The sequence below is a fragment of the Bidens hawaiensis genome, unplaced genomic scaffold, assembly GCF_021521415.1.
Source record: "Bidens hawaiensis isolate Kalapana, Puna unplaced genomic scaffold, B.hawaiensis_p1.1 tig00019588_1, whole genome shotgun sequence".
NCBI classification, from domain to species: domain Eukaryota; kingdom Viridiplantae; phylum Streptophyta; class Magnoliopsida; order Asterales; family Asteraceae; genus Bidens; species Bidens hawaiensis.
In genome coordinates, this window is record NW_027492976.1 from 101,402 (window position 1) to 124,690 (window position 23,289).

The following is a 23,289-nucleotide window of genomic DNA, read 5'->3' on the forward strand; positions in this document are numbered from 1 at the left end:
CGCGGCCGTGAATCCAGCTCTCCGGCAATCCAGCTCTCCGGCCGACTTCTCTCCGGCATGATTTTTCGGCCATGTAGACTTGGTTTTATTTCCTTTGTAACACATTGTTTCAGCTTTCATGTGTGTGATGCAGAAGTTTATTTCGATAAATGTTCAGTTATGTGATGAACCAATTTCGGGTCGGGTCGGATCGGTTTCGGGTTTTTGGGTTCGGGGACGGGGCGGGTCGGGGGGGTACAAAAAACCAAACGGGGAATCCCCGAATTAAACCCGACGGGTAATGGGGCGGGTACGGGGATGGTTTTTGGTTTCGGGTTCGGGTTAAGCAAAACCCGCCCCAAACCCGCCCCGTTGCCATTCCTAAATGGAGAAAGCCCCAATGTGAAAAGCCTAGTAGAGAACATAAAAACTTTATTTTAAAAGTTTAATGTCCTTTCAAATTACTTAACCTCTAATAAACAACTTTATATAAAATGTAAATAAGTAAAAGATAAATGAAAATACTTAAAACATTTTATTAAACTTATTAATGTATTATCATTTTTTTACATCAAAATTATTTCCATCTAAAACCCTCATAACCTTACACTTGCAAAGATTTGAATACACTACCACCATATTAAAAAATGGACCATATTTTGAAAGGCGTTTGGAATACGTAGCGTCCATATTTTGTTTGGTGCCTCAAATTTTTGGGTAACTTACATAATATGAAACCTAAAGATCTTTTAACCCACAACAAGTGATGATAAATATATAAATACATAGAGTCCACATTTGTTTGGTGCCTCAAATTCTTGGGTAACTTACATAATATGATAAATATATAGTTGCGTTTCATAAGTTTATTCATACAAGGGTATTCTTTTAAATTAAGAATACAACTTGGTCAATAGCATACAACTTTTTTTTTTAACAACTAAGTCTTTTTACCAACTATTTACAATTCTTACATTCATTTGTCATCAACCAAATATGGGTATCCACCCAAGAGGATTTATACTTTAGGGTATTTGTAGTGGGGCTACAAATGTTGACGATAAAGCCCGATTTTTGGAGAGAAATACCGCTCCCCAGGCTACAAAAGGGGTGAAAGGTGGGTGGGTGGGTGCGTGTGGGGGGGGGGGGGGGGGGCACAAACATCTCGCATGCTTGTGTTATGGTGATGATGACATGATGATCAACTATAGTTGGGGGAGATTTATGGGCTATAACACCACCCCTTTGGCTACATATCGCCCTTTTTTTGCCACGTGTTAAAATTCTCTCACATTTTATAGCCTCTTCATTACGCATGACTTTACCACCTTGCCAAAACCTAGTTGAGTTGACCTTCTAGGATTTTGTAATAGTAAAATCATAAAATAAATTAGTATGTACATTTTTTTGCAATTAAGAACAAATATAAATAAGGGTAAAGTTAAAATATAAAGAGAGGCAAAAATAAGAAGTAAGAAAAATTTTTGACCACATAAAAAAACCTTTTAAAAATAAATTTAAAAAAAAATAATGAAAAAATCATAACTTGAAATATAAATAGAAAACGAAAAACTTTGAAAAACTAAAATGTTTCCGCCATCATTCTCATTAAAAAATACAAAAAAATTGACGAAAAGACACAATGTTGAGATCAAAGACACAATGACAAAAATGAATAAAAGACACAGTTATAACTAAAAAAGACACAATATATCGCAAAATGTAATACAATGGCGAACAAAATATAGCACAATGTTTAGTAATATAACACAATATAAAGAAAAAAAACTTAATGTCAAAGAAAAAAGACACAACTAATGACGAAAATAAACACAAGACACTTATAAACAAAAAGACACGACTTTTTTACTTACCATTGTGTGTGTGTGTTTTATGAGAACGAGAAAGACGGATGAAACATTTTTTTGTTTTTACTTTTTCGTTTTTTATTATATTTTAAGTGATGGCTTTTTTTGAAGGCTTTTTTTGCTACAAATTCTTTCCTTTCTTCTCATTATTGTTCCCTTGATGGAATAACTTGACCTATAAAAATGATGTAAATTATTTTGTTAGACTATTGAAAGGGGTTGTACATTTTGTTTTGTATATTATCCGTACAATAATTTCATATTAAAAATTATCATCTACCTCTTGTCTCAATAGGAAAAGAAAATTAATATGCCCAAGCAATATGCCCATGTGTAGGGAGGATCTCTTAATTGCATAGTAATGGAGAAATACCCAATGAGAAAAGCCTAGTATAAAATATAAAAAAATCATTTTAATTTTTAAGTTTAATGGTCCATTCAAATCACTTAACCTCAACAAATAACTTAAGTTTTTTATTTATAGTCGTCTTCTTTAAGCTACACACGTCACATAAAATAAAAATACTTCAACATTTTATTAAACTTAATAATACATTATCTTAACATAACATATCATTATACCATAAACAAGTTACTTTTAACTTTTATCTAAAGTTTAGCGGATGCCACGTTGGCATTAGCCACATCCTCAACAGTCTCATCAAAGTCCAAAGCCGGCAACACCTCACCATACAACACCTTCCTATTACACCCGTACACGTGTCCATCCCACTTCCTCTTAACCAACGCCCCCGCCAGCTTCACCGCCGCCGTAACCGTCTCCTCAGCGCTATCATGCGCCGAGTATATTATCCCCTTCGCCACCGCCACCGCCGCCGTAACCTTCTCAGCTCTCATCACCACATCACGCAACACCGCCGGAGATCCAATCTTACACTTCAAAAGCTTCACGAACCAGTCAGGCACCACTAGGTTAATATCCATCTCACTCATGTACAAAAATCCTCTATCGTTACGCATCATGACGTAATCGTGAGCTTGCGCGAGGATAAATCCACCGGCGGAGGCGTGGCCGGTGACCGCGGCGATTGTAGGCATCGGGAGAGAGATTAGGTCGCGGATGAGTGAGCGGAGTTTGGAGGACATGAGGATGGTGCGGTGTGGATCGGATTGAGACCACGCGAGGTCGTAGCCGTTGGAGAAGAATTTGCCGTGTGCGGTTGTGATGAGCGCGGATGCGGATTTGGATTCGGATTGGATGCGGTGGAGGGCGGACGAGAGGGAGTCCAGGAGCGTGGGGTTTAGCCGGTGCTCGTCATTACCGGTTAAGGTAAGTATGTAAATGTTACCGCGTTTTTCTAATGTGCACATTTTTTTTACTGATGGATTTTTGAGAGTGGGAGTGGGAGAGTGCAATGGTTTAAATACAAAAATAAAGAGGAATAAAAGAAAATAAAAAGAGGGGGAAAAATATTGCATTTGACAACTCGACAAGTCAAGAGTCATTGGCTCATAATTTAATAAGCTATCATGGGGTGTATAGACTGAAGGAAAATAATAAGTTATGATAAAATACACCTTTAATAATGTGAGTTTTTATCAAAGCATTAGGCTGTTTGTTGAAGAAGAGTATGGAAGTTAGTTAGAGTGTTGTATTACTGTTAGGTAGGCAATAAGAGTTTTAACAAAACTTATTAACTCACGCGTGCATTGTGGTTTAATTAGAAATTAAAAAATAAAAGACAAAAAAAAATGTAATTTAAAATAAAAAATGTGACCTCCATCTCTGTCCCCACCGCCTCCTACAATCCCCTTTGTGTTTCTGGGTCACCATCGCAACGTGCCAAGTAAAAAAGTAGTTACAAACTGAAGAGGTATGTACCCGCCTCAACACCGAGCAAGGCGGGTCAACCCACAAGATATAGACAAGAGGCTTGAAATCAAGACATTCTGAAGGCACAAAGCCAAAACCTAAGCGCATGGCGCATATCACATATGCTCACGCATATCACATATGCTCATGCATCACATGCTCAGGCATCATATGCCCAGGCACCACACATGCTCAGGCATCATATGCCCAGGCACCACAGATGCCCAGACATCACATATGCTCACGCATATCACATATGCTCACGCATCAGCGCGCGGCGCATATCACATGCTCGTGCATATCACATCTGCGCATGAAACATCTGCGCGTGAGAATAAAGAGAAGACCTCGCGCATCCTCAGGATTGGCGCATATCACACATGCACATAATCAACCTCGTCCTTATCCAAATCAGGATTAGGGCAACCTTGATTGTGCACGTCAGACAACCTTCCAGAAGGTATCTTTTTAAGGAATAAGAATATGCTGATGTTGACAGCCACCAATGAAATGTGGACAACTCAGCAAAACCTATGTGCCACCACATGGTTATAACCAATAAAAAAGCACCAGGTGTCCCAAAGGACACGTGGCGCAAAGCTACTGGAAGAGGCCAACAAAGCCCTAATTGGGTCTGAGCCCAATCATTGGAAACCCTAGCACTATAAATACAGCATCAACTCCACAAGGAGAAGGCACAGGATATCACATCCAACATCATATCACATCCAATATCATCTGATAACATACAATTACAGAGTATTCAGCTATTAAGCAATACACTCCAAATTCCTTACTCTCACATATTATTATCTTCTCCCACAAATACTTATTCTCACACCGGAGGGTTACCCCAAAGAGGACCCCTCTGTCCCTTTCTGAGGGGTAAGCTTACGGTGCTGTTCATTTTGTAGGTGGAAGAACCCAGATCCAAGAGAAACCATCGGTGAAATAGCATAATCACACCCGAGGAAAGTAGATCGTCTACCAGTGAGTCGGGTCAACCCACAATGTTGTCATATTGACATCAAAATGAAATAAAACGAAGTAAAACATACATGCGCGAGCTTCAAGCTCAAACGCGTTAACGAGTCTTAACTCTAAAACGTCAGGGCCTTAGCCCAATTCTATTACCTTTTGCATACATGTTTCACACTTCCCTTTATTAATTTTGAGCAATATGACAACATTGTATTGACATCAAAATGAAATAAAACGAAGTAAAACATACATGCGCGAGCTTCAAGCTCAAACGCGTTAAAGAGTCTTAACTCTAAAACGTCAGGGCCTTAGCCCAATAATGTGAGCCTTAGCTCAAATCACTAACAACATCCATCCTACATACTGCGCACTCTGACCATAAAAATACCTAAACACAACTAAGGCAAAGCAAATGCCAAAACATAGTTGTTAAGGTCTCAGGTCGAGGTCGCGCATGAAACTGTAATGGATATCTGAGTAACACATATTGACACGTAAAGGCTAAAAAACTCATAATTCCATGCGCGATAACGTCGCGCAAAAGAGGAATAATGAAAACGCCAAGGCGCGTGTCAACATAATCAAGATATGGAAAAATCACTTACAATATGACAAGGATTAAGTATAATAATTTCCTTACAACCTTGTTCTTATTTCAACGTGCAAGCATATCTTATATTAAACAAGCAAACATGCAATATAAAGAGATGAATGGAGAATGCGCAAGATGCGAAGAAGGGAAAAACAAAATTTCATTCAAAGGCATTGAAATTTACAAGTTTACAAGATGATGAAATACAAACTACAAATAAAAATACAAAAAACATGAAGGGCTTCTCAAGTCTCCACGTCGACGTCAGCCTCTTCATAGTCATCATCACCGCCCTCAGCATCTGGCGCAGCCTGCTCCTCGTCATCTCCAAACTGACCATAGTCAAGTTCTTCGTCTTGAATGGAGTGTTCTATCACGACAGTGTCAGGAGCAGATCCTTTGGCCACGCCAGAGCCGCTAGCAACGCCAGCATTCCCCGCGCCATCATCGCCGCCTCCAGCCCCCTCGCACTCGTCAAGTAATTTCTTTAGCGCGGCGAGATCGGGCTGGTCAGCAAGCGCGGAAATCTGCAAATCATAAGGAAAAATATGAGTACAAAAAGACTTGGAAAATAAGTCAAGGTTATCTCATTAAAGTTAAAATACCTGTGCAAGGATGGGAATGGGAGTATTCAAATACTTCTCCCCCATCGCGGCCATGTCCGCGCAGGCAGCGTCGCTCTGATAAGGGTACTCGGATGGGTTCTTCTTCAACATGCCATATTCGTAGCCATCCGTAAACCCTTCAGCTCGACCAACCAAGCGCGCGGGCAGCGTTGCAATCCATCACAAGGGCCTGAAACTCGTCTGAGTATTTCATCGCGTAAGCGCAACGAGTCATGCCCTGTGAGACTAGCCATTGGCGATCCTGCGCGAGAGAAGAAACAGTCGTCTCGAGGGCAGGAATCTGAGAGTTTAACAACTCAACAGTTTCCTTAGTCTGTTTTAGCTCCTCTTTGTCGGACGCTGTTGCCGCCAAGGCTTCTTCCTTTTCCGCCCGCGCAGAATCAAGTGCTTCCTGGCTAGACGCTGCCATCGCCAAGGCTTCATCCTTCTCGGCCTGCGCGTCCGCCAGCTCCTTCTTCAGGCGCGCAACCTCACTCTCCAGTGATGATTTTTCAGTTATGGACTGGACAAGAGCTTGGTCACGCGCCTCCGCCTCCAGCTCCAAGTCGCGCGCTCTGCGCGCGTACTTGGCCGCCTCCGCCTCCGCTGCTTGTAGCTTCTCCCGCGCAGCCTGAAGCTCATGCCCGCGCTTCACGAAGGCGCTGTTGGCACTTGCTCTGTTCTCACTGAGCTCTGCTTGGAGCTTCTCAGCTCTCTCTCGAGCATCAGAAAGATGCCAAGCAGACACCTTAGCCTCTTGCTTGGCTTCCGCAAGAGCATCACGTACTTTTACGTAATCATAGCGAAGCTCTTGGGAGGCAGCAAAGAAGGCTGACCCAGCAAACATATGATCGTTGAGCAAGTCGTCGAGAGCGCGGTCCTCCTGGAACCTCCTTTCAGATGGAGGCACAGCATGAGCCCAGAATTCCGCACACACACCCATGGACTGAAATGTGCTGTCTTCAGTAATATTCCATCTCGGGCGGTAAATGTGATCGGCTTCCTGCAGAAACAAAGTAATTATTTAAGTCATCAAAACATTAAGATGAAAGTCCGCGCAGCGGAGCAAAAAAAAAAGAACCTATACCTGCGGGGATGAAGCAGAAAAGTCAGCGCCAGCCCCACGAGAAGGCTCAGCCGCGAAGCCTCGTGGCGCTGCAGGACTGGCGCGACCGCGGTCGGAGTCTTCAACTTCAAACTCCTCTTCCTCCTCGGAAACAAGCCTTTTCTCCTGCGACCTAGAGCCAAAATCGGTCTCGCGAGGAGGGCTGTGCGCAGGAGGAGGTGAGGGAGGTGTCGACGCCGCCAGGTCGGCGCGCAAAACGGCCTCCTGCTCCTTAGTAATCCCAATGAGGGGAGATTCATCGCTTGCAGGAGCAGGAGCAGAGCCAACGGCGCTGGCACCGGCGCCAGGAGTGCCGCCAGCAGCTTGTACGCCAGCTACGGCTTCTATGAAAAAATCAACAACAAGAAATGGTTCATGACTTGATCTAAAAGAAACTCAGAAAAAAAGAGAGCGCAATACGTACCTTGGCGCAACTCCGTTCGCGAAGCAAACATCGCCATGAAGTCCATTCTACCCTTCTTTGAGGGTAAAACAGGGGACTTCGAAGCGACCTCCGGCGCAGCCTCGGCATCTTGTTGCGCTGTCGCCGGCTCTACAAACATTTGAGTGAGCAAAGATTCATTAGTAATTCTATCAGAATCGCGCTCATAGAACCATAAAAGATAAGCAAAGGATAAGCAAAGTATACCTGTCGAAGGCGCAACACCGCTTCCCTTTTCCGCCGCGCGAAGGGAGGAGGTAGTGGCACCATACCTCAGGTGGACAGGAGGTCTGCCCACTTTTTGAGGCAGGGAAGACGAGGAAACCTTGGTGGTAAACTCCTGGGTTTTCCCAAATCCCCCCGCCTGAGTAGGAGGATCCTGAACAACAGGGGCAACATCTTTCTTCTGTTTCTTACTGGCCCCCGCGCCAGTTTTCCCCTTAGCTTTACGCTTTAGTTGGGGCGCCTCCTCCTCCTCCTCCTCTTCCGCGAGCTCCAGCTCGTAGTTTTCGAGCGCATCTACAATACACGCAACAGAAGTGTTAGCAAAATTTGGTATTATAAAGGAAAATGCATAAGTACAAAGGCTTACCAGGCGCATCGCTGTCGAAGACAAATCCCAGATCAACAGGGATGAACATGTCATCGAAGCGATCGGGGAAACCAACCTCCCCAGCGCCGAGCGCGACGGAGCCACCCTCCATATGCTCATCATATGCGGCGTGGATATACTCCTTGGTGACTGCACAAAACAAGTCAGATGATATCAGCAAAAAGAATTATATTCGCGCAGAAGTAAAGCAATGAGATAAACTTACACAAGCCGTCGACTTGGATAACGGGCTCAGTCGCGCTGTCAGCCCACCTACTGCTCATACCCACCCCCACCAGCGCCTCCTCACAAATTTTCTTGGCGGGGGATGGTTCAGCAGTCAACTTTTTCACCCAGGCGCCAGTTGGGTTCTTGACGACACCCACATCCGCAGGCGCAGAAGAGATCGCGCGCATGGTCATACGGATGGGAATCACACCAGCCCTGATGTAAAAAAACCTCTCAGACCAGTCATGAAGGCTCTTGAATGAAACAGTGGAGCACTTCACCTTCTGACTGCGAGGAATAAAAGAGAACCAAGAGTCTTGGATCTTGGGCTTGTAAAAAAACTGAAAGCGCCGAGGGGTGGGCTCCTCGCGCTGAGATTTGCACATGAACTCAAAGTGAGTCATGCGCACGAGTCCAAACGGATGGACTTGGGATATATGAATCCCATAAAACTTAAGCAGCGCACCCACAAACCTTGTCATCGGGAGACGAAGGTTGCAGTGGCTGAAAAAACAGCAGTAAAGGGATATATAGCCGGTAGGCGGGTCCGCCGCCGTTTGCCCGGCCCCAGGCAACATGCAGCCAAACAGAGGGGGAAAACCCTGAGAGGCGATGAGGCTGTCAAGATCGGCCTGCCTCAATTTGCAGGGGATTTCATTCCACCTCTTCACGGCCTTGGTCCTCCCTACCTCCTCCGATGAGACCTCAGCAGCCTTCTTCCCCTTGCCGGTCTTCTTCAATGTAGACATCACTAACGATTTCACACGGCAATGGATAGGGGAGGTTGTGTTGTCTGAGCTATCAGACATACAACTGTAAAACGGACAAAGGATGATCTGAAGAACAGAGACCTGGAAGCAGAAGACACGTAATCGGAATAGAAAGAAAGAAAATAACTCAGAAGAATAAACAAGAAGATGAAGGATAAAAAAACTCTAAGGGCTGGCTTTTATAGGCCCAGGAGAGAGAAAAATTGGTGCTGATCGGACTTCACGCGCCCCCCACTCGCAACTGTAAGCCAACGAGAGCGCGACACGTGTCCCTGACACTGTGTGAGGGGACACGATAATAAACTTTACAGCTGCTGCCAGAGTTCACGCGCCACCACTCGCAGGAACGGGCCAACGCGAGCGCGACACGTGTCCCTGACAGCATGTGAGGGGACACGAAAGGCAACTGTAGCACCTCGAGCACACGAAAGGTCTGACACGTCTCCATCACTGACCCACGTCAGCAACAACCAACCACGTACAGAGACGATTCGTTTGCAACAAAAAGGATAGAATTTCGCGCAACGATGAATAATATGAAGAAAAAGACAAACCCCTACTAAAAGAGCAAACTGTTAAGTCTAATATCTATCTTGCCTCGCTCGCGCGAGACAAGACACACATTAGACTGGGGGGGCTTGAAGAGGTATGTACCCGCCTCAACACCGAGCAAGGCGGGTCAACCCACAAGATATAGACAAGAGGCTTGAAATCAAGACATTATGAAGGCACAAAGCCAAAACCTACGCGCATGGCGCATATCACATATGCTCACGCATATCACATATGCTCATGCATCACATGCTCAGGCATCATATGCCCAGGCACCACACATGCTCAGGCATCATATGCCCAGGCACCACAGATGCCCAGGCATCACATATGCTCACGCATATCACATATGCGCGTGGCGCATCAGCACGCGGCGCATATCACATGCTCGTGCATATCACATCTGCGCATGAAACATCTGCGCGTGAGAATAAAGAGAAGACCTCGCGCATCCTCAGGATTGGCGCATATCACACATTCACATAATCAACCTCGTCCTTATCCAAATCAGGATTAGGGCAACCTTGATTGTGCACGTCAGACAACCTTCCAGAAGGTATTTTTTTAAGGAATAAGAATATGCTGATGTTGACAGCCACCAATGAAAGGTGGACAACTCAGCAAAACCTATGTGCCACCACGTGGTTATAACCAATGAAAAAGCACCAGGTGTCCCAAAGGACACGTGGCGCAAAGCTACTGGAAGAGGCCAACAAAGCCCTAATTGGGTCTGAGCCCAATCATTGGAAACTCTAGCACTATAAATACAGCATCAACTTCACAAGGAGAAGGCACAGGATATCACATCCAACATCATATCACATCCAATATCATCTGATAACATACAATTACAGAGTATTCAGCTATTAAGCAATACACTCCAAATTCCTTACTCTCACATATTATTATCTTCTCCCACAAATACTTATTCTCACACCGGAGGGTTACCCCAAAGAGGACCCCTCTGTCCCTTTCTGAGGGGTAAGCTTACGGTGCTGTTCATTTTGTAGGTGGAAGAACCCAGATCCAAGAGAAACCATCGGTGAAATAGCATAATCACACCCGAGGAAAGTAGATCGTCTACCAGTGAGTCGATCCACGTTTCTTCACAAACAAATAAAAAGATGTAGATTATCAGTTTAGGTGTAATAGTTTATTTTAGTTTTTTATCGTATATAATATTTTATTTGACTATCGATTTTAGTTTAATCTATTAATGTTATCAATTAAACGTTAGTTGATACAACTTTGAGGGGTTTATTTTTTTTTGTATTTTTCATATACTTTTAATCATATAATGTCATATTAGGAGAAAAAAAAGTATCGACCATATGGTCAATTGAACTGTGTGTGAAGACTTGTTTAACATATACCTTAGGTTGCAAACGAATCGAAAGTCTGGCAAACCATTCGGCGGAAAGTTCGTTAATGTTCGATTGCTTAATAAATGAGCGAACATGAACAAAAAATTTCGTTCAGTAAGCTTAACAACGAACACAAACTAGGCCGCGCTCGTTCAATAGTGTTCGTGAACCGTTTGGATTTTACGTGCGCTCGGTTAGATTTTTTATTTGTTTATATCCGTCTGGTTAGGTTCATAGTGTTATATTTTTTATTTATTTGTTTTTCTACCTTCATATATTCTTTAATTAATATGTGATCGTTTACTATTACTATTAGTATTTTTATGTGAACTTATGTTTATATTTTCTAATTAATATGTGATTGTTTATTGTCAAGAACTCTAAATCTATCTGGTAACACTTCAAATACTAGGATTACAAACCGAGATCAATTGTTCTTTTACAAGGATTGAAGAACAAGAACTAAATAAGAACTGAAGTATGATTGAGAATTTTACAAGAGCTCAATCTAACAAAATAACAAACTAATAATGTGAGAGAGGGTAATCGGGTTTGAGAGAAAATAATGTGCTGCCTCTTTTTTTCTCAAACCCTACACTTCTTAATATATAGACTTCAGACATACGAGCCCTAACCAGAACCAAGCTCCTTGCAGCAGCTACAAGCCCAAACACCTTTAAGCCCATTGAAGCCAAAAAAACCCAGCAAGACTCTCGAGCAAATATGCACAGAACCAAAAAGTATATAATATTAAACTTATGATTATTAACCAAAAATATTCAAGAATGTTATTGGATATAAAATTGATATATAGACAATATCTTCGAACACCCGCCCTCAATTTTAATATCCAAAAACATTATATAAACCAAGACTTTCAACCATATTAGTATGGTGACTTACCAATAGTCCCTTTGTAAGAATGTCTGCTAATTGATTTTCTGATTTTATAGGCAGAGCTTTGATCACACCAGCAGTGATTCTTTCACGTAAGAAAAACAAATCGACCTCAAAGTGTTTTGTACGCTCGTGAAACACCGGGTTAGCAGCAATAGACAGAGCAGCTGAATTGTCACAATATAAGGATACAGGAAGCTTTATAGTAACATGCAACTCCTTTAACAAGTTAACCAACCAGATAATCTCACCAGCACAAGAACACATAGCTCTATATTCAGCCTCTGCTGAGGATCGAGACACAGTAAGTTGTTTCTTACTTTTCCAACTAACTAGTGAATTCCCAAGAAACACACAAAAACCAGTAACTGATCGTCTAGTATCAAGGCATTTAGCCCAGTCCGAGTCTGCATATGCAGTCAACTCAAACGATTCTCCCTTTTTAAACAAAACTCCTAATCCAGGAGCCTTTTTTAGATATTTAAGAAGCCTTAAAGCAATATTTAAATGAGCATTGGTAGGATAGTGCATATGTTGACTCAAGAATTGAACGGTATAACTAATATCAGGTCTTGTATGGGAGAGATAGATTAACTTCCCAATTAATTTTTGATATCCAGTAATGTTGGTCAAAACTGAATTATCATTAAGACATTGATTCATAATAATATGATTTTGTTCTATAGGATTATTAACCGGTTTGCATCCACTCATGCCGTACTCGGCTAATAATTCCATACAATACTTCCTTTGGGACAAACAAATACCATCACTATTTTTTACTACTTCAATACCCAAAAAATATTTTAGAGTTCCCAAATCTTTAATCAAAAAATTTGACCTAAGAGAACTTTTTATGTTCTCAATAGCTTGAACATCATTACCAGTTATGACAATGTCATCCATGTAAACAAGTAAAGCTATAAACACAGAGTTTTCAGACTTAACAAACAAAGAATAATCACAAGTAGATTGCACAAAACCCATTTTTATCAAAGCGTCAACAAGTTTTTTGTTCCACATACGAGGGGATTGTTTTAAACCATATAAAGACTTTAACAATTTACAAACTCTAGTATCATCTTTTGTAAAATACCCATCAGGCAAGGACATATAGACATCTTCATGTAATTCACCGTATAAAAAAACATTGTTAACATCCATTTGAAACAAAGGCCAACTATTTTCTACAGCTAAACTGATAATACACCTAACAGTCACCATTTTCACCACAGGTGAAAATGTCTCATCAAAATCTATTCCCTCTCGTTGGCTATAACCTTTAGCCACTAATCTGGCCATAAAGAAATGTATAATTAGTCGGTGAAGCACATCAGGGGTGCAAATGAGCCGAGCTGCTCGCGAGCTACTCGAGATCGGCTCGTTAAAAAGCTCGATCGAATCGAGCTTTATCGAGCCCGAGCTCGAGCCTAAAAATAAGCTCGTTTAATAAACGAGCCCGAGCCCGAGCTTTACTTATCGAGCTCGAGCCGGCTCGCGAGCCTAAAAAAGTCTGCCATTTATATAATTTTTTTAAAATATATATTTAATAATTATTAATTAATAAATATTATGTTATGAAAAAATAAATAAAAATAACTTAATAATATATATTCTTTTATAAATAAAATTATAATATAAAAAATATAAAAAATAATTATAATAAATTTATCATCAATGTTCATTCTCGGTCCATATGTATTGAATATCCTAACAATCCTTATTACTGTTACAATAAATTTATCAATGTATGATATTGGTTACATATATAACACAAGGATGAGATAATGTTAACCTATTCCATGCTGCCTATGATAATCGAACATTAAAGTCTCGGCTACTCGTTTTCCCTCATCATAACAACTCCTAACTCCTGCAATACAACAACAAATCATTATACATTAGCCATTCAGTAAAAATACATTTTAATAATTTTGTGGTAAATATATTTAGTTACCAATGGGGTTAACATTTCCCCAATAGCTCTCGTCTTGAGGATGCACAAGCGGATCTCCATAAACCTCTGAAGTTGATGTCAACAATATCCTGTAAACCTAGCAGTAATAATTAAATCTCGGTCCAGAATATGAAAAGATCATAAAAATATATTTATATGTATGAAGAAAGTTTCGGACCTAGCTCCGACTCTCTTAGCAAGTCCCAACATGTTCAAGGTTCCAATCACATTGGTCTTGATTGTCTGTTGAAATTTGTACACACCCATATATCAGAATCAATACATAAGTAATTAAGCATAAATCTTAGTCATTAAGGGATACCTTTACAGCATTGTATTTGTAAAATATTGGGGAAGCTGGACATGCTAGATGGTATATTTGATCAACTTCAACCAGCAATGGTTGTGTGACATCTATAGCATAAAAGATAATATGGCTTAATAGTTATAATAGAATAGTCATAAGGAAACTCAATCCATTAAATTTTGAAAAGTGTATATGTGAGAATATTCCATTAAACTTTATTGGGTTGTATGTATTGTTCATCTTCTTTCTATGGTGTAAGTGAACGAAGGCGAGTCTAATCAACTTCAAGCATGAAGCAATTGTAAAGCTCGAAACTCAATTTCATGCTCTCGCTTGTTTTGGTCGAGAATTTTATGCTCAGATCAACAAAATGATAACATTAACCAACATTTGTATTGATCAACTTGATTATAGCGATGAGATAAACGCGCATATAAACATCGTTAAAAATCTAAAACGACACAAGCTTGATATGATTTATGGTTTCCATGAAAATAACTTCTACAATTATTGTACTATCAGCTACTGGTTGTTTTTGTTTCTATATATTTCTGCAGTTATTTATAGAACTCTTGTGTGTTTCCACCTAACTATTAATTGTAAACATATTTTGACATCGGTTTCTTATTTGTTAATTCTATTTTTTTTTTTTTTGAAGTGTGTTTAACCACATAAGTTGATTCTCGCCCTCTTGTCTGTCGCCTGTTGATGTTTAAATGCATGTGTTTCAGTGTTTGCCATGGGTCTAGATTCTGATTCTTTAGTTAAAGACTTGAAGATGAGTAATGAGTTCACATGCATGTTCATGCTAGTGTATATATTCAAGTGTGTACGGGTGTTCTTATTAATGTTTTTCATAATATTTAGCAAAAATTTAATTTTAAGCAGTCACTTTTTAAACTATGTGTTCGGTAGTAAGTTGCATGTAATGTAGGGAACTTATTGTAATAATTTCACATTAAATTTTATTTTTGAAAAATAACAATCACAAACTTGTGTCAATTATTTAACATGTACATTAAGTTGCTTCTTCTAGGCACCTTCCTTGATAATAACTTTTTGTTGTTTATCTTCAACTGTAATAATATTACGCTATTATTACTTACAATAACTTATAATTCTATTTACTAAAAACAACTAAACGCGTATTGACTTTTTCTTATTATGAAAGTTGCATACCTTTCTGATCTTGTAAATGGTTCGGTGTTTTCTATATTCTGTTATGAATAGATGTAGTTAATAAAGGTATTTACATATAGTTTCAAAGTTGATAAAACTAAGGAGGACCGCGGACGGTATAAGTGATCATCACTTGATCACTTGGCTTCTTCTCAAGAAAGTCCCTCTCTATTCTTTTCGAACACATCCATGATCACCATCACGCAAACCACCCATCTTCATGTGATGGATGTGGTTGGGGCGGTATTCTGTGATCACCACTTGATCACTTGGCTCCGTCCCCCAACATTAGATATAAACAACTTTATTAACACTATCCATGGTTATTAAAAGCCCCCGTCTCATGCGCCTACGTCCATTTTTCAAGCGAGGCTCAATAAATACACTTCAAGTTCCTATGTGAGCGCTTCAACATTGTCTATGCCAAGGACATGAGAACATAAAAGCCGAGCAAAAGAAATGCAAAGGGTGCTATTGAAGCTTATATAGGAGAAGTCAAAGGCATTATATTGATATATTTTGTTACTCGAGTTTTGAATTACATTTGAATCAGACTATTCTAGAATTTTGGGTGCTAATTAAATGATATTAAATGTTATATAATAGCTTTTGTTTATTTATTTTTGAAAAATAGTATTATTTTTCATATAGATAATATATTTTTAATTTTTAATTTAAGTGTGCTTATTTTTCCTCAGTCCCTCCTTTTTTTTTTGCATCTTGCGCCTAGGCCCTAGGCGAAGCATATGCGCCTAATGCATTTGATAACTATGACACTATCATTCCATATAAATGATCTTTAAACTTGCTTAACTACTTAAAACTTCAAATTCTTATATTTTCATACTTCAACATTAATGAACTTTTGGTGATTCTAGCTACAATATGAATTTAAGTAAACCCTTTCTAACTTAAATAACTACCATCTTCGTACTTCATCAAATAAATTAACATGCATTCAAGAATCATTCAAAAACTACACAACAAAAACATGTTTTTCCTTATAGACAGTTGCCTAATTATCTTCCCTACTTGGTTTTCAACTTAGATTAGCCTCAATTGTATGATTTCTTCACTTGATTTGAAGATTTATAAACACTATCTACTCACACACAACAAAATATAAAAACTAAAAAAAAAAAAAAAAAAAGAAAGAAAGAAAAGTAGAAGAATTTGGACTTTGTTTAAAATGGTTTTCATGAAATAGTTATCACGTTAGTTCCAACTTAGAGCAATGCTATGAGAGATGGTTAAAACTTATCTGCAAATCATGCTGAAGTTTTTGTAGTCTATTTCTTCGTAAAACCAAAGAGTCGTGTTTGCCTGTTTCACATCATGTATTTAAAAAAGAATATAGGCGAGTCATTATAATCGATTATTTAACGTTATACTGTGTAATCCAAATCCAATTTTCTAATATGCATAGCATATTAATACTTAGTTAAATGTTATCATGTGATTGAGTTCAATGAGTCGTCATGAATTGAGAATTAAATTGTAGGAAAAATTCCAGTCCATGTACAAAGTAACTTGCGCAAACTAGTGAATTATAGTTAGACACTCATATCCATAAAAAAAACATACTAGAGTATCGTATTTATATAAATCAAGTAGGGAACTTGAATTTATCTGAACAAAACTTATGTTGAGACTTCATCCATAAGTTCATGTATTTGTATTATTGTATTAGAACTAAATACCTATTCTAAGAATAACATTGAATCAATATCACAATGACTCTTTGATGAATCTTCATTATCAACACATCGTTTGCATTTAAGAATAATATCATCATATCTGAAAGAAGAAACTCTATCTTCGTCAATTTTCCCCATCCCAACACTGGAACTCCTAGGACGCGATGCACTTGACTGCATGCGTTGAATCATGTACAACTCAAAGTTGGTTAGCTTAACATTAGTTGCTTTGCCACCTATAGCAGGAGTGGATATAGATCTAACGAGGGGTCCCTCTGGTGGTGGGTCATAGTCAGGTAGAATACCTGTGGTGAAGCTCCTAGGAAGCCGGTGAGAATTGGGGAGGACTTCCACCATGTTCCTCAAAGGCCTGTTGTACGCATTGTTGAAGTTGATCACACCTTTAACGTATAGATCAAGGATTTTGGATATAGCTCTTACGGGTGCTTTGATGATCTTACCCATGTTTACTGACCTTTTGTTCCTATCCATGTTTACCGGCCTTTTGTGACCCGAATCTTGGGTCATCATGGATATCTGTTTTAGAAAAGAATTTGATGTGTTTAGTAAAGAAGGGGTTATGTGTGGTTATTAAGGAAACGGTATTCGTTTATATATATGGAGGAAGTAAATGCAGTGAACTATGGAGTATTTAAAGGATATTCAACCTTAAAGACTTTTACCAAACTTTAGTTGACTTGAATATTTTGATTATATTTCCGTATTTGACAGGTTCAACTTTTCTTTTTTTTCCAAATGCAAATATTAATTCACTCCTAAATTACACCGAATTTACTCATATTCACTCCTAAATTACACGAAATTTACTCATTGTTATGATTAAACCCAAGGCCTCCTAGCTAAAAGGTTTGCACCTCTACCATGTGGACTAGTCGCACAATGACATTTGACAAGTTTAACTACAACACAAATAAAGAGTACATAAAGCAAACAGGAAACATAATTTAAACCATGTCTGTCTTGAGGGTGATGATCAGAATGTCTTTCTGTAAAGTATACTAAGGTTTATGTTATATCAGATACTATTAATATAATACTTATTAAAGGGCGTCTGGTCTATTAGTATCATAGTGTTGGAAAAATATGTCCCTATTCAAGTGTTGAGTTTCGAGTCTTGTGGAAACAAAAGTTGACATAATGCAGCAAGAGCTGAAAATCATGTTTACACCATTTTTAAACTTCAAGATTTCTAAATGGGTAAATCATCAAAATCAAAATTATATCATTTTGTCCAATCCAGCATTATAAGTTTGTCCCACTTGTATAAAAACTTTATAACTTTCAAGTATGATCCAAAATTTGGTGTTTTTTCCTAACATCTCAACCACCGAGCAAACTCGAGGGGTGGGAGGCGATTTGCACCATACACATGAGTACCCAAATAGACGTTACAAACTCACAAGATGCTATTAAATGATCAGTGCCTCGCTTGCCATTATACAGTATAACAAAACAAGAGTCCATGTGTCACGTGTCTCGGTCTATAGCCCAAAAAATTTGATTATTCGTTATCAAACGTTTAATTCGCAATACGCGTTTTGTAGGTATTTTAAGATGTAGTCAAATGTCATCAAATGGTTGGGTTCAATGATCCATGTTAGGAAATAAGAATTGAAACTCACCCGGAAAAGTTACAGGTCAAGAGTAAAACCAAATATGTATATGCATTTCTAAGAAAAATCGTCTTTATACACGTATATTATGGGTAGATTGAGGCCAGTCTTTTTATCTGCATCAGTTAGGTCATATGACTCATATCATAGAAAACCGCAAAATATGTTGATACTGAAACCAGTTGTAAAATATATCCAAACACCATATAGCCTAGATGACAAAAGTGGTTTCAAGAACCACTTCTGTTGTACAAGTGAGGAAGCATAGAATGGTGATAACAAACTGCTAAAATGAACACAACACATACCCATATCAGTAAACCACCCATAACAGTCTTCGTATGCTCCCTATTAGTATCTAAGCTGGAACCAACATAAAGTTCAGTATCAGAAGACGCACCGTTTCGATGAAGGTCAACACGAGTCTTTTCACCAATAGTCGCCACCACATTTGCACATTTAGGGCAAGAACAGTTGCCACCAAGAAAAGGTGGTAATTGTTCAAGGTATCTGGCAAGAACCTCTCGGTAGTCGTCTCCCACAATCATTAACTTTTGTTGTGTCCTTGGCTTCAAAACCTGAAACCCGTTTACAAACATTTTTATTTGTAATCTTTCTGTGATAACGATTATAAACAAGACAAAATCTAACATGCTTACTTGGAATAGAGTTTGAGTGATGACTCGGGCCACAGAGGGGAGGCGTACAACGAGTAAAGACCCGAGCCGGTTTGGGTAATGATCTTGAAGAAGTACAGCACATGATCTGAATGTTTTTACCGGGATTCCAAAAGGCGAGAGTCCATCACAGTCCATCAAAACGGTAATTTGCGAATGTTCCGTGTCAAGCAAGCTTAGCACTCCATATTCCACTTGGGAAACTGAAATACATAATATGATTTTATACTTTTTGTTAACCACCTAATTTGTTGGAAATAGGATTAAAGGGAAGGAAATATAATCCACTGAACTGCTTACCAACTGCTCTAACAAACTGTTCTTGGCCACTTGAAGCCAAATCAGCTGCTAGTCCAATGCGCATAATGAGGCAAGGTCGTTGCATCGTATCAGATCCATGCCAAAAGACAAGATTGGCCCAAGCCTCAAACTCTTGTGGTAAAAAGAGACGATATGTCTGCCTCCAACGAATAGTCTTCTTAACTGACGATATAAACAATGCAAAGTCACCTTCAGATACGGCATAGAACCTACGGAGATCATCCTCAGTTATCCTGAAACAATCATCCAACATATGTTAAAAAAGCATCTCACATCCAAAATACATTATGAGATATTACAGTGTTTCATTATAGCATTAATGAGACTACAGGAATACAAGTCAAACTGAAAAAAAAATGGAATTGGATCTGTAATGATGTAGTCCCGCAGCTATGTGAATTTTGATAAATAACAATTTTATTCTAAATAGTCATTAATCAGAAGCTAATTGATCTAATTCTTCAAAACCTCATGAACTAAACACGTAATGCAAACTTTATTAAAAAAAGTCAAGGTACCTTTCTGGAACAGTAAGACCGTCCTTATCAAGTTCTGCATAGAGTTCCATCAACCAATCTTCCACAACAACACTTCTAGAAACCTTGTCGGCAGGCCTGTGTACTCAAACATATGAGATATGTAAGATTTTAAACTTACGCACAATCCTAGTTTCATTTTATCCTGATCACAATACATATTAAAAATCAAAATTAAACCAATATCATATCACCAAACTAACTAATTTGATGCCGTTTTTAGCAGCTGGAAAACTAAAAACAGTCAAGAATTGCACACCTTGTGTCATGTGTGACCAATTGTGAAGATAACTCCCTGAGCTCAGCACCTGAACCACTGAGTGTTCCTTTTGGGGAGTCCAATTCACTAAATAAACCAGTTGCTACTGAGAGGAACAACAATGGCTTTGATAACGTCTGAAAGGAGATTATTAAGTGATCAAACGACCCAAATCAATACTAGATTTAAACAATGGTACCAAAATGTAAATGTATGAAAAAATCCAACCTGCATTCCTTGAACCAAACCAGTGAAAGGGGCCCATTTCTGTATCCACTTAAACGGTGGACAGCAAAGAATTTGCAGGGCCTGAAGCCCACGCCAGATAAACGGGCAGTGTGCCGATGAGAACCTTCTAACAATCTCTAGGGCTGCGGTTGTCAAAAGAAAGACACCAACATCCCCAGCACTATTGGCCACAAAGTTGATTTTCAATGAAGTAGCACATTTGATCGTCTTCTTTGAATACTTATTTAAAACTAAACCAAATAAACGACTTTTAGGCAGATTCTGAGTAGCTGTTACTCTCAGCTCTACCTTCTTATTTGTATTCAAAAAGCGTAATGTCTCCCCCATCACTTCACATCCTTCATAAAACCATAAGCTTCATTCACACAATCAATGTTAGTAATTCAACTACCTAATATATCACATAATCTTTTGATATAGCACAAATGTTTCCTTTTAACTAATAAACATCATTGGCATGACTAGCATCATAGATTTCAATTCAAACATTATTTAGTTACAATTGTACATTATTCATTTTCACCAAAGACTAATAACTTTCCCGAAGGCTGTAAACAAACCGAACATTAGGCGAACTGTTTGGCGGTAAGTTCGTTTATGCAGGCTCGTTTAATAAATGAACAGAAATGAACAAGGAATTCCGTTTGATTAACTAAATGAACGAACACAAACAGAGGCCATGCTCGTCCGATTGTGTTCGCGAACGTTCGATCATGTGTTCATTTGCATCCGTTTATGCCCGTTAATGTTGATCATTAAAAGTTCTTAATATTCTTTAATGACTTCCTTAATGTTATTATAAATATTTAAGCAAAATCACTAACTATAAAATAAAAACTATACATGACTATTATGTAATTAATGTATATGTAAATTAACATATATGAATGTTACAAAAAACACCAACACAAGCTTGCTAGCCGGACCGAAGCACTGACACTGACCATGCTAGGTTAGCCAAATAAAATAAAATAGTGTTTGTGTTCTTTTGTGTTGATTCGCATGTGTTAGTGAAATGTTCATGAACAAGTTCATTTCTTAATGAATGAACACGAACATGAACAAGGCCATGTTCGGTTCGTTTACAGCCCTAATTTTGCCTAACTTATCCTGGTTCAAAATGCAAATAGATGTATCAAAGAAAACAATAAAAATTCAACAATTCTACAAACTAAAAACATATTCACAGAAATCACAAGTAAAATTTACATCAACAAGTCTAATTAATCCTATTATCTATATTATGATTAGTATCCGTATAATAATAATCTGAAACTATGTTGAATACTAGCCCTAATTGCTCCATTCGTTTCAATAACGAAGGTCCGTTCGCAATACCTAACAAACTAAATTAATATTCCACGTAGATTGGAGAGTGAATTACAGATAATGGGAGAAGAATTGTTATTATTATTATTATTCAAACAATTACACGAAACCTAGATAATTATTGATAACAGGTGCAGTGTTACCTTGAGAGCAGTTCGTCGTCAATGGCGGTGTACGATTTATTCGGACATTATTATTATGACTAGTTTGATAATGAGAGAGAATCCGTGTGGATCAAGATAACTATTTGGGTCCCGACCCGTTTTCGGATTGTAATACGAGTCGGATCTTCGAGTTCTAGTTTAGTCTTCTTTGGCAACTCTTTTATTCCAGGTTATTGGGTTAACGATGGGTAAGATCGTCTTTTCACGGTTTTGTTTTGGTATTGGATATTGAAAATGAAATGTAAGTTGATCTCGAGACATTTAGGATATGATGATGTAAACGTCGGGATGGAAATTAAATATGTAACATCAGTGTTATGTTGTCATGTAATAGAAGATATAATCCAACGAAACGTAGAGAAAGATTCTGATACCTCTTTTCAATGCTAGACCTCAATGTGTGGTATCTTTGAACTTCATTTGCTAAATTGGGCCAAAGAAACACACGGCAACTAGTGGTATATTGACCATAATTTGGACAGTTAGCTCAGTAAGTATAAGCATGGATATGATGGATGGCAAAACTATAAGACCGGTAAAGAGTCATATGATGGGTAAATAGTACATAAAAGGTAACGAATAATTCATTTGACTGTGATTCAGACCCATTAGCACTTATTATTTACTGGATGTTTAAAACAAAACTAATAAACAGTAACTATTTTTCAATTGAATCTTTTTTTTATTAGTGATGCTTATGCGTTTAGGACGTGGGTTATCTGCAAAGCGACATGTGTATATGCATATATGCTACGATGAGAACATGCTTGTTGGCTAATTATTTGTGTATATGCGTAGCCTACAGTTGGTAGAATAGTGTTACTGTTGGCCGTAACCTATTCACCAACCAGCATGGCCTGCGTATAATTCACAGTAGGTGGGACGTGCATAATCTACAGTTGGTAGAATAGTGCAGCCGACTTTGTTACTGTTGGCCGTAACCTATCCACCAACTAGTATGGCCTGTGCATAATCCACTGTTGGTAGAACAGGAATACTATTCAGCCGGCTGTACCTTCTAGGAAACCTACCTTCGGCTATAAATACTCCAACATCTTGGAATGGTAAGATCATCTGCTATCCAGTTATCTAGCAATCTCTTAATATACACTTATATTCAGAGCAATCTAGTCTGATTCTCACGCCGGAGGGTGGTCACAAGGAGGAACCC

The 23,289-nt window shown here is 38.8% G+C and overlaps 1 protein-coding gene and 1 pseudogene across 1 annotated transcript; both read right to left on the reverse strand.

Annotated features, from left to right (window-relative positions):
• Positions 1–2,449: 2,449 nt before the first annotated feature.
• Positions 2,450–3,216, reverse strand: LOC143558682 (enoyl-CoA delta isomerase 1, peroxisomal pseudogene; annotated as a pseudogene).
• Positions 3,217–18,732: 15,516 nt separating this feature from the next.
• Positions 18,733–22,169, reverse strand: LOC143558707 (uncharacterized). The gene is made up of 7 exons (XM_077047487.1): positions 22,098–22,169; positions 20,605–20,963; positions 20,377–20,513; positions 20,100–20,195; positions 19,561–19,814; positions 19,243–19,463; positions 18,733–19,161 (listed from the first exon to the last, which is right to left on the reverse strand). Exons 2-7 carry the CDS (start codon positions 20,950–20,952, stop codon positions 18,814–18,816), a joined length of 1,404 nt encoding a protein of 467 aa, XP_076903602.1. The 5' UTR covers positions 20,953–20,963; positions 22,098–22,169; the 3' UTR covers positions 18,733–18,813.
• Between the last annotated feature and the right edge of the window lie 1,120 nt (positions 22,170–23,289).

What these genes read in the sequence shown, in the direction of transcription:
- LOC143558707 (XM_077047487.1), bottom strand. Translation starts at nt 20,952, where the DNA reads ATGGGGGAGACATTACGCTTTTTGAATACAAATAAGAAGGTAGAGCTG. An exon ending in GGTCTTACTGTTCCAGAAAG is followed by an intron (nt 19,815 to 20,099) that starts GTACCTTGACTT and finishes TGATTGTTTCAG; the next exon opens with GATAACTGAGGATGATCTCC. An exon ending in TCACTCAAACTCTATTCCAA is followed by an intron (nt 19,162 to 19,242) that starts GTAAGCATGTTA and finishes AACGGGTTTCAG; the next exon opens with GTTTTGAAGCCAAGGACACA.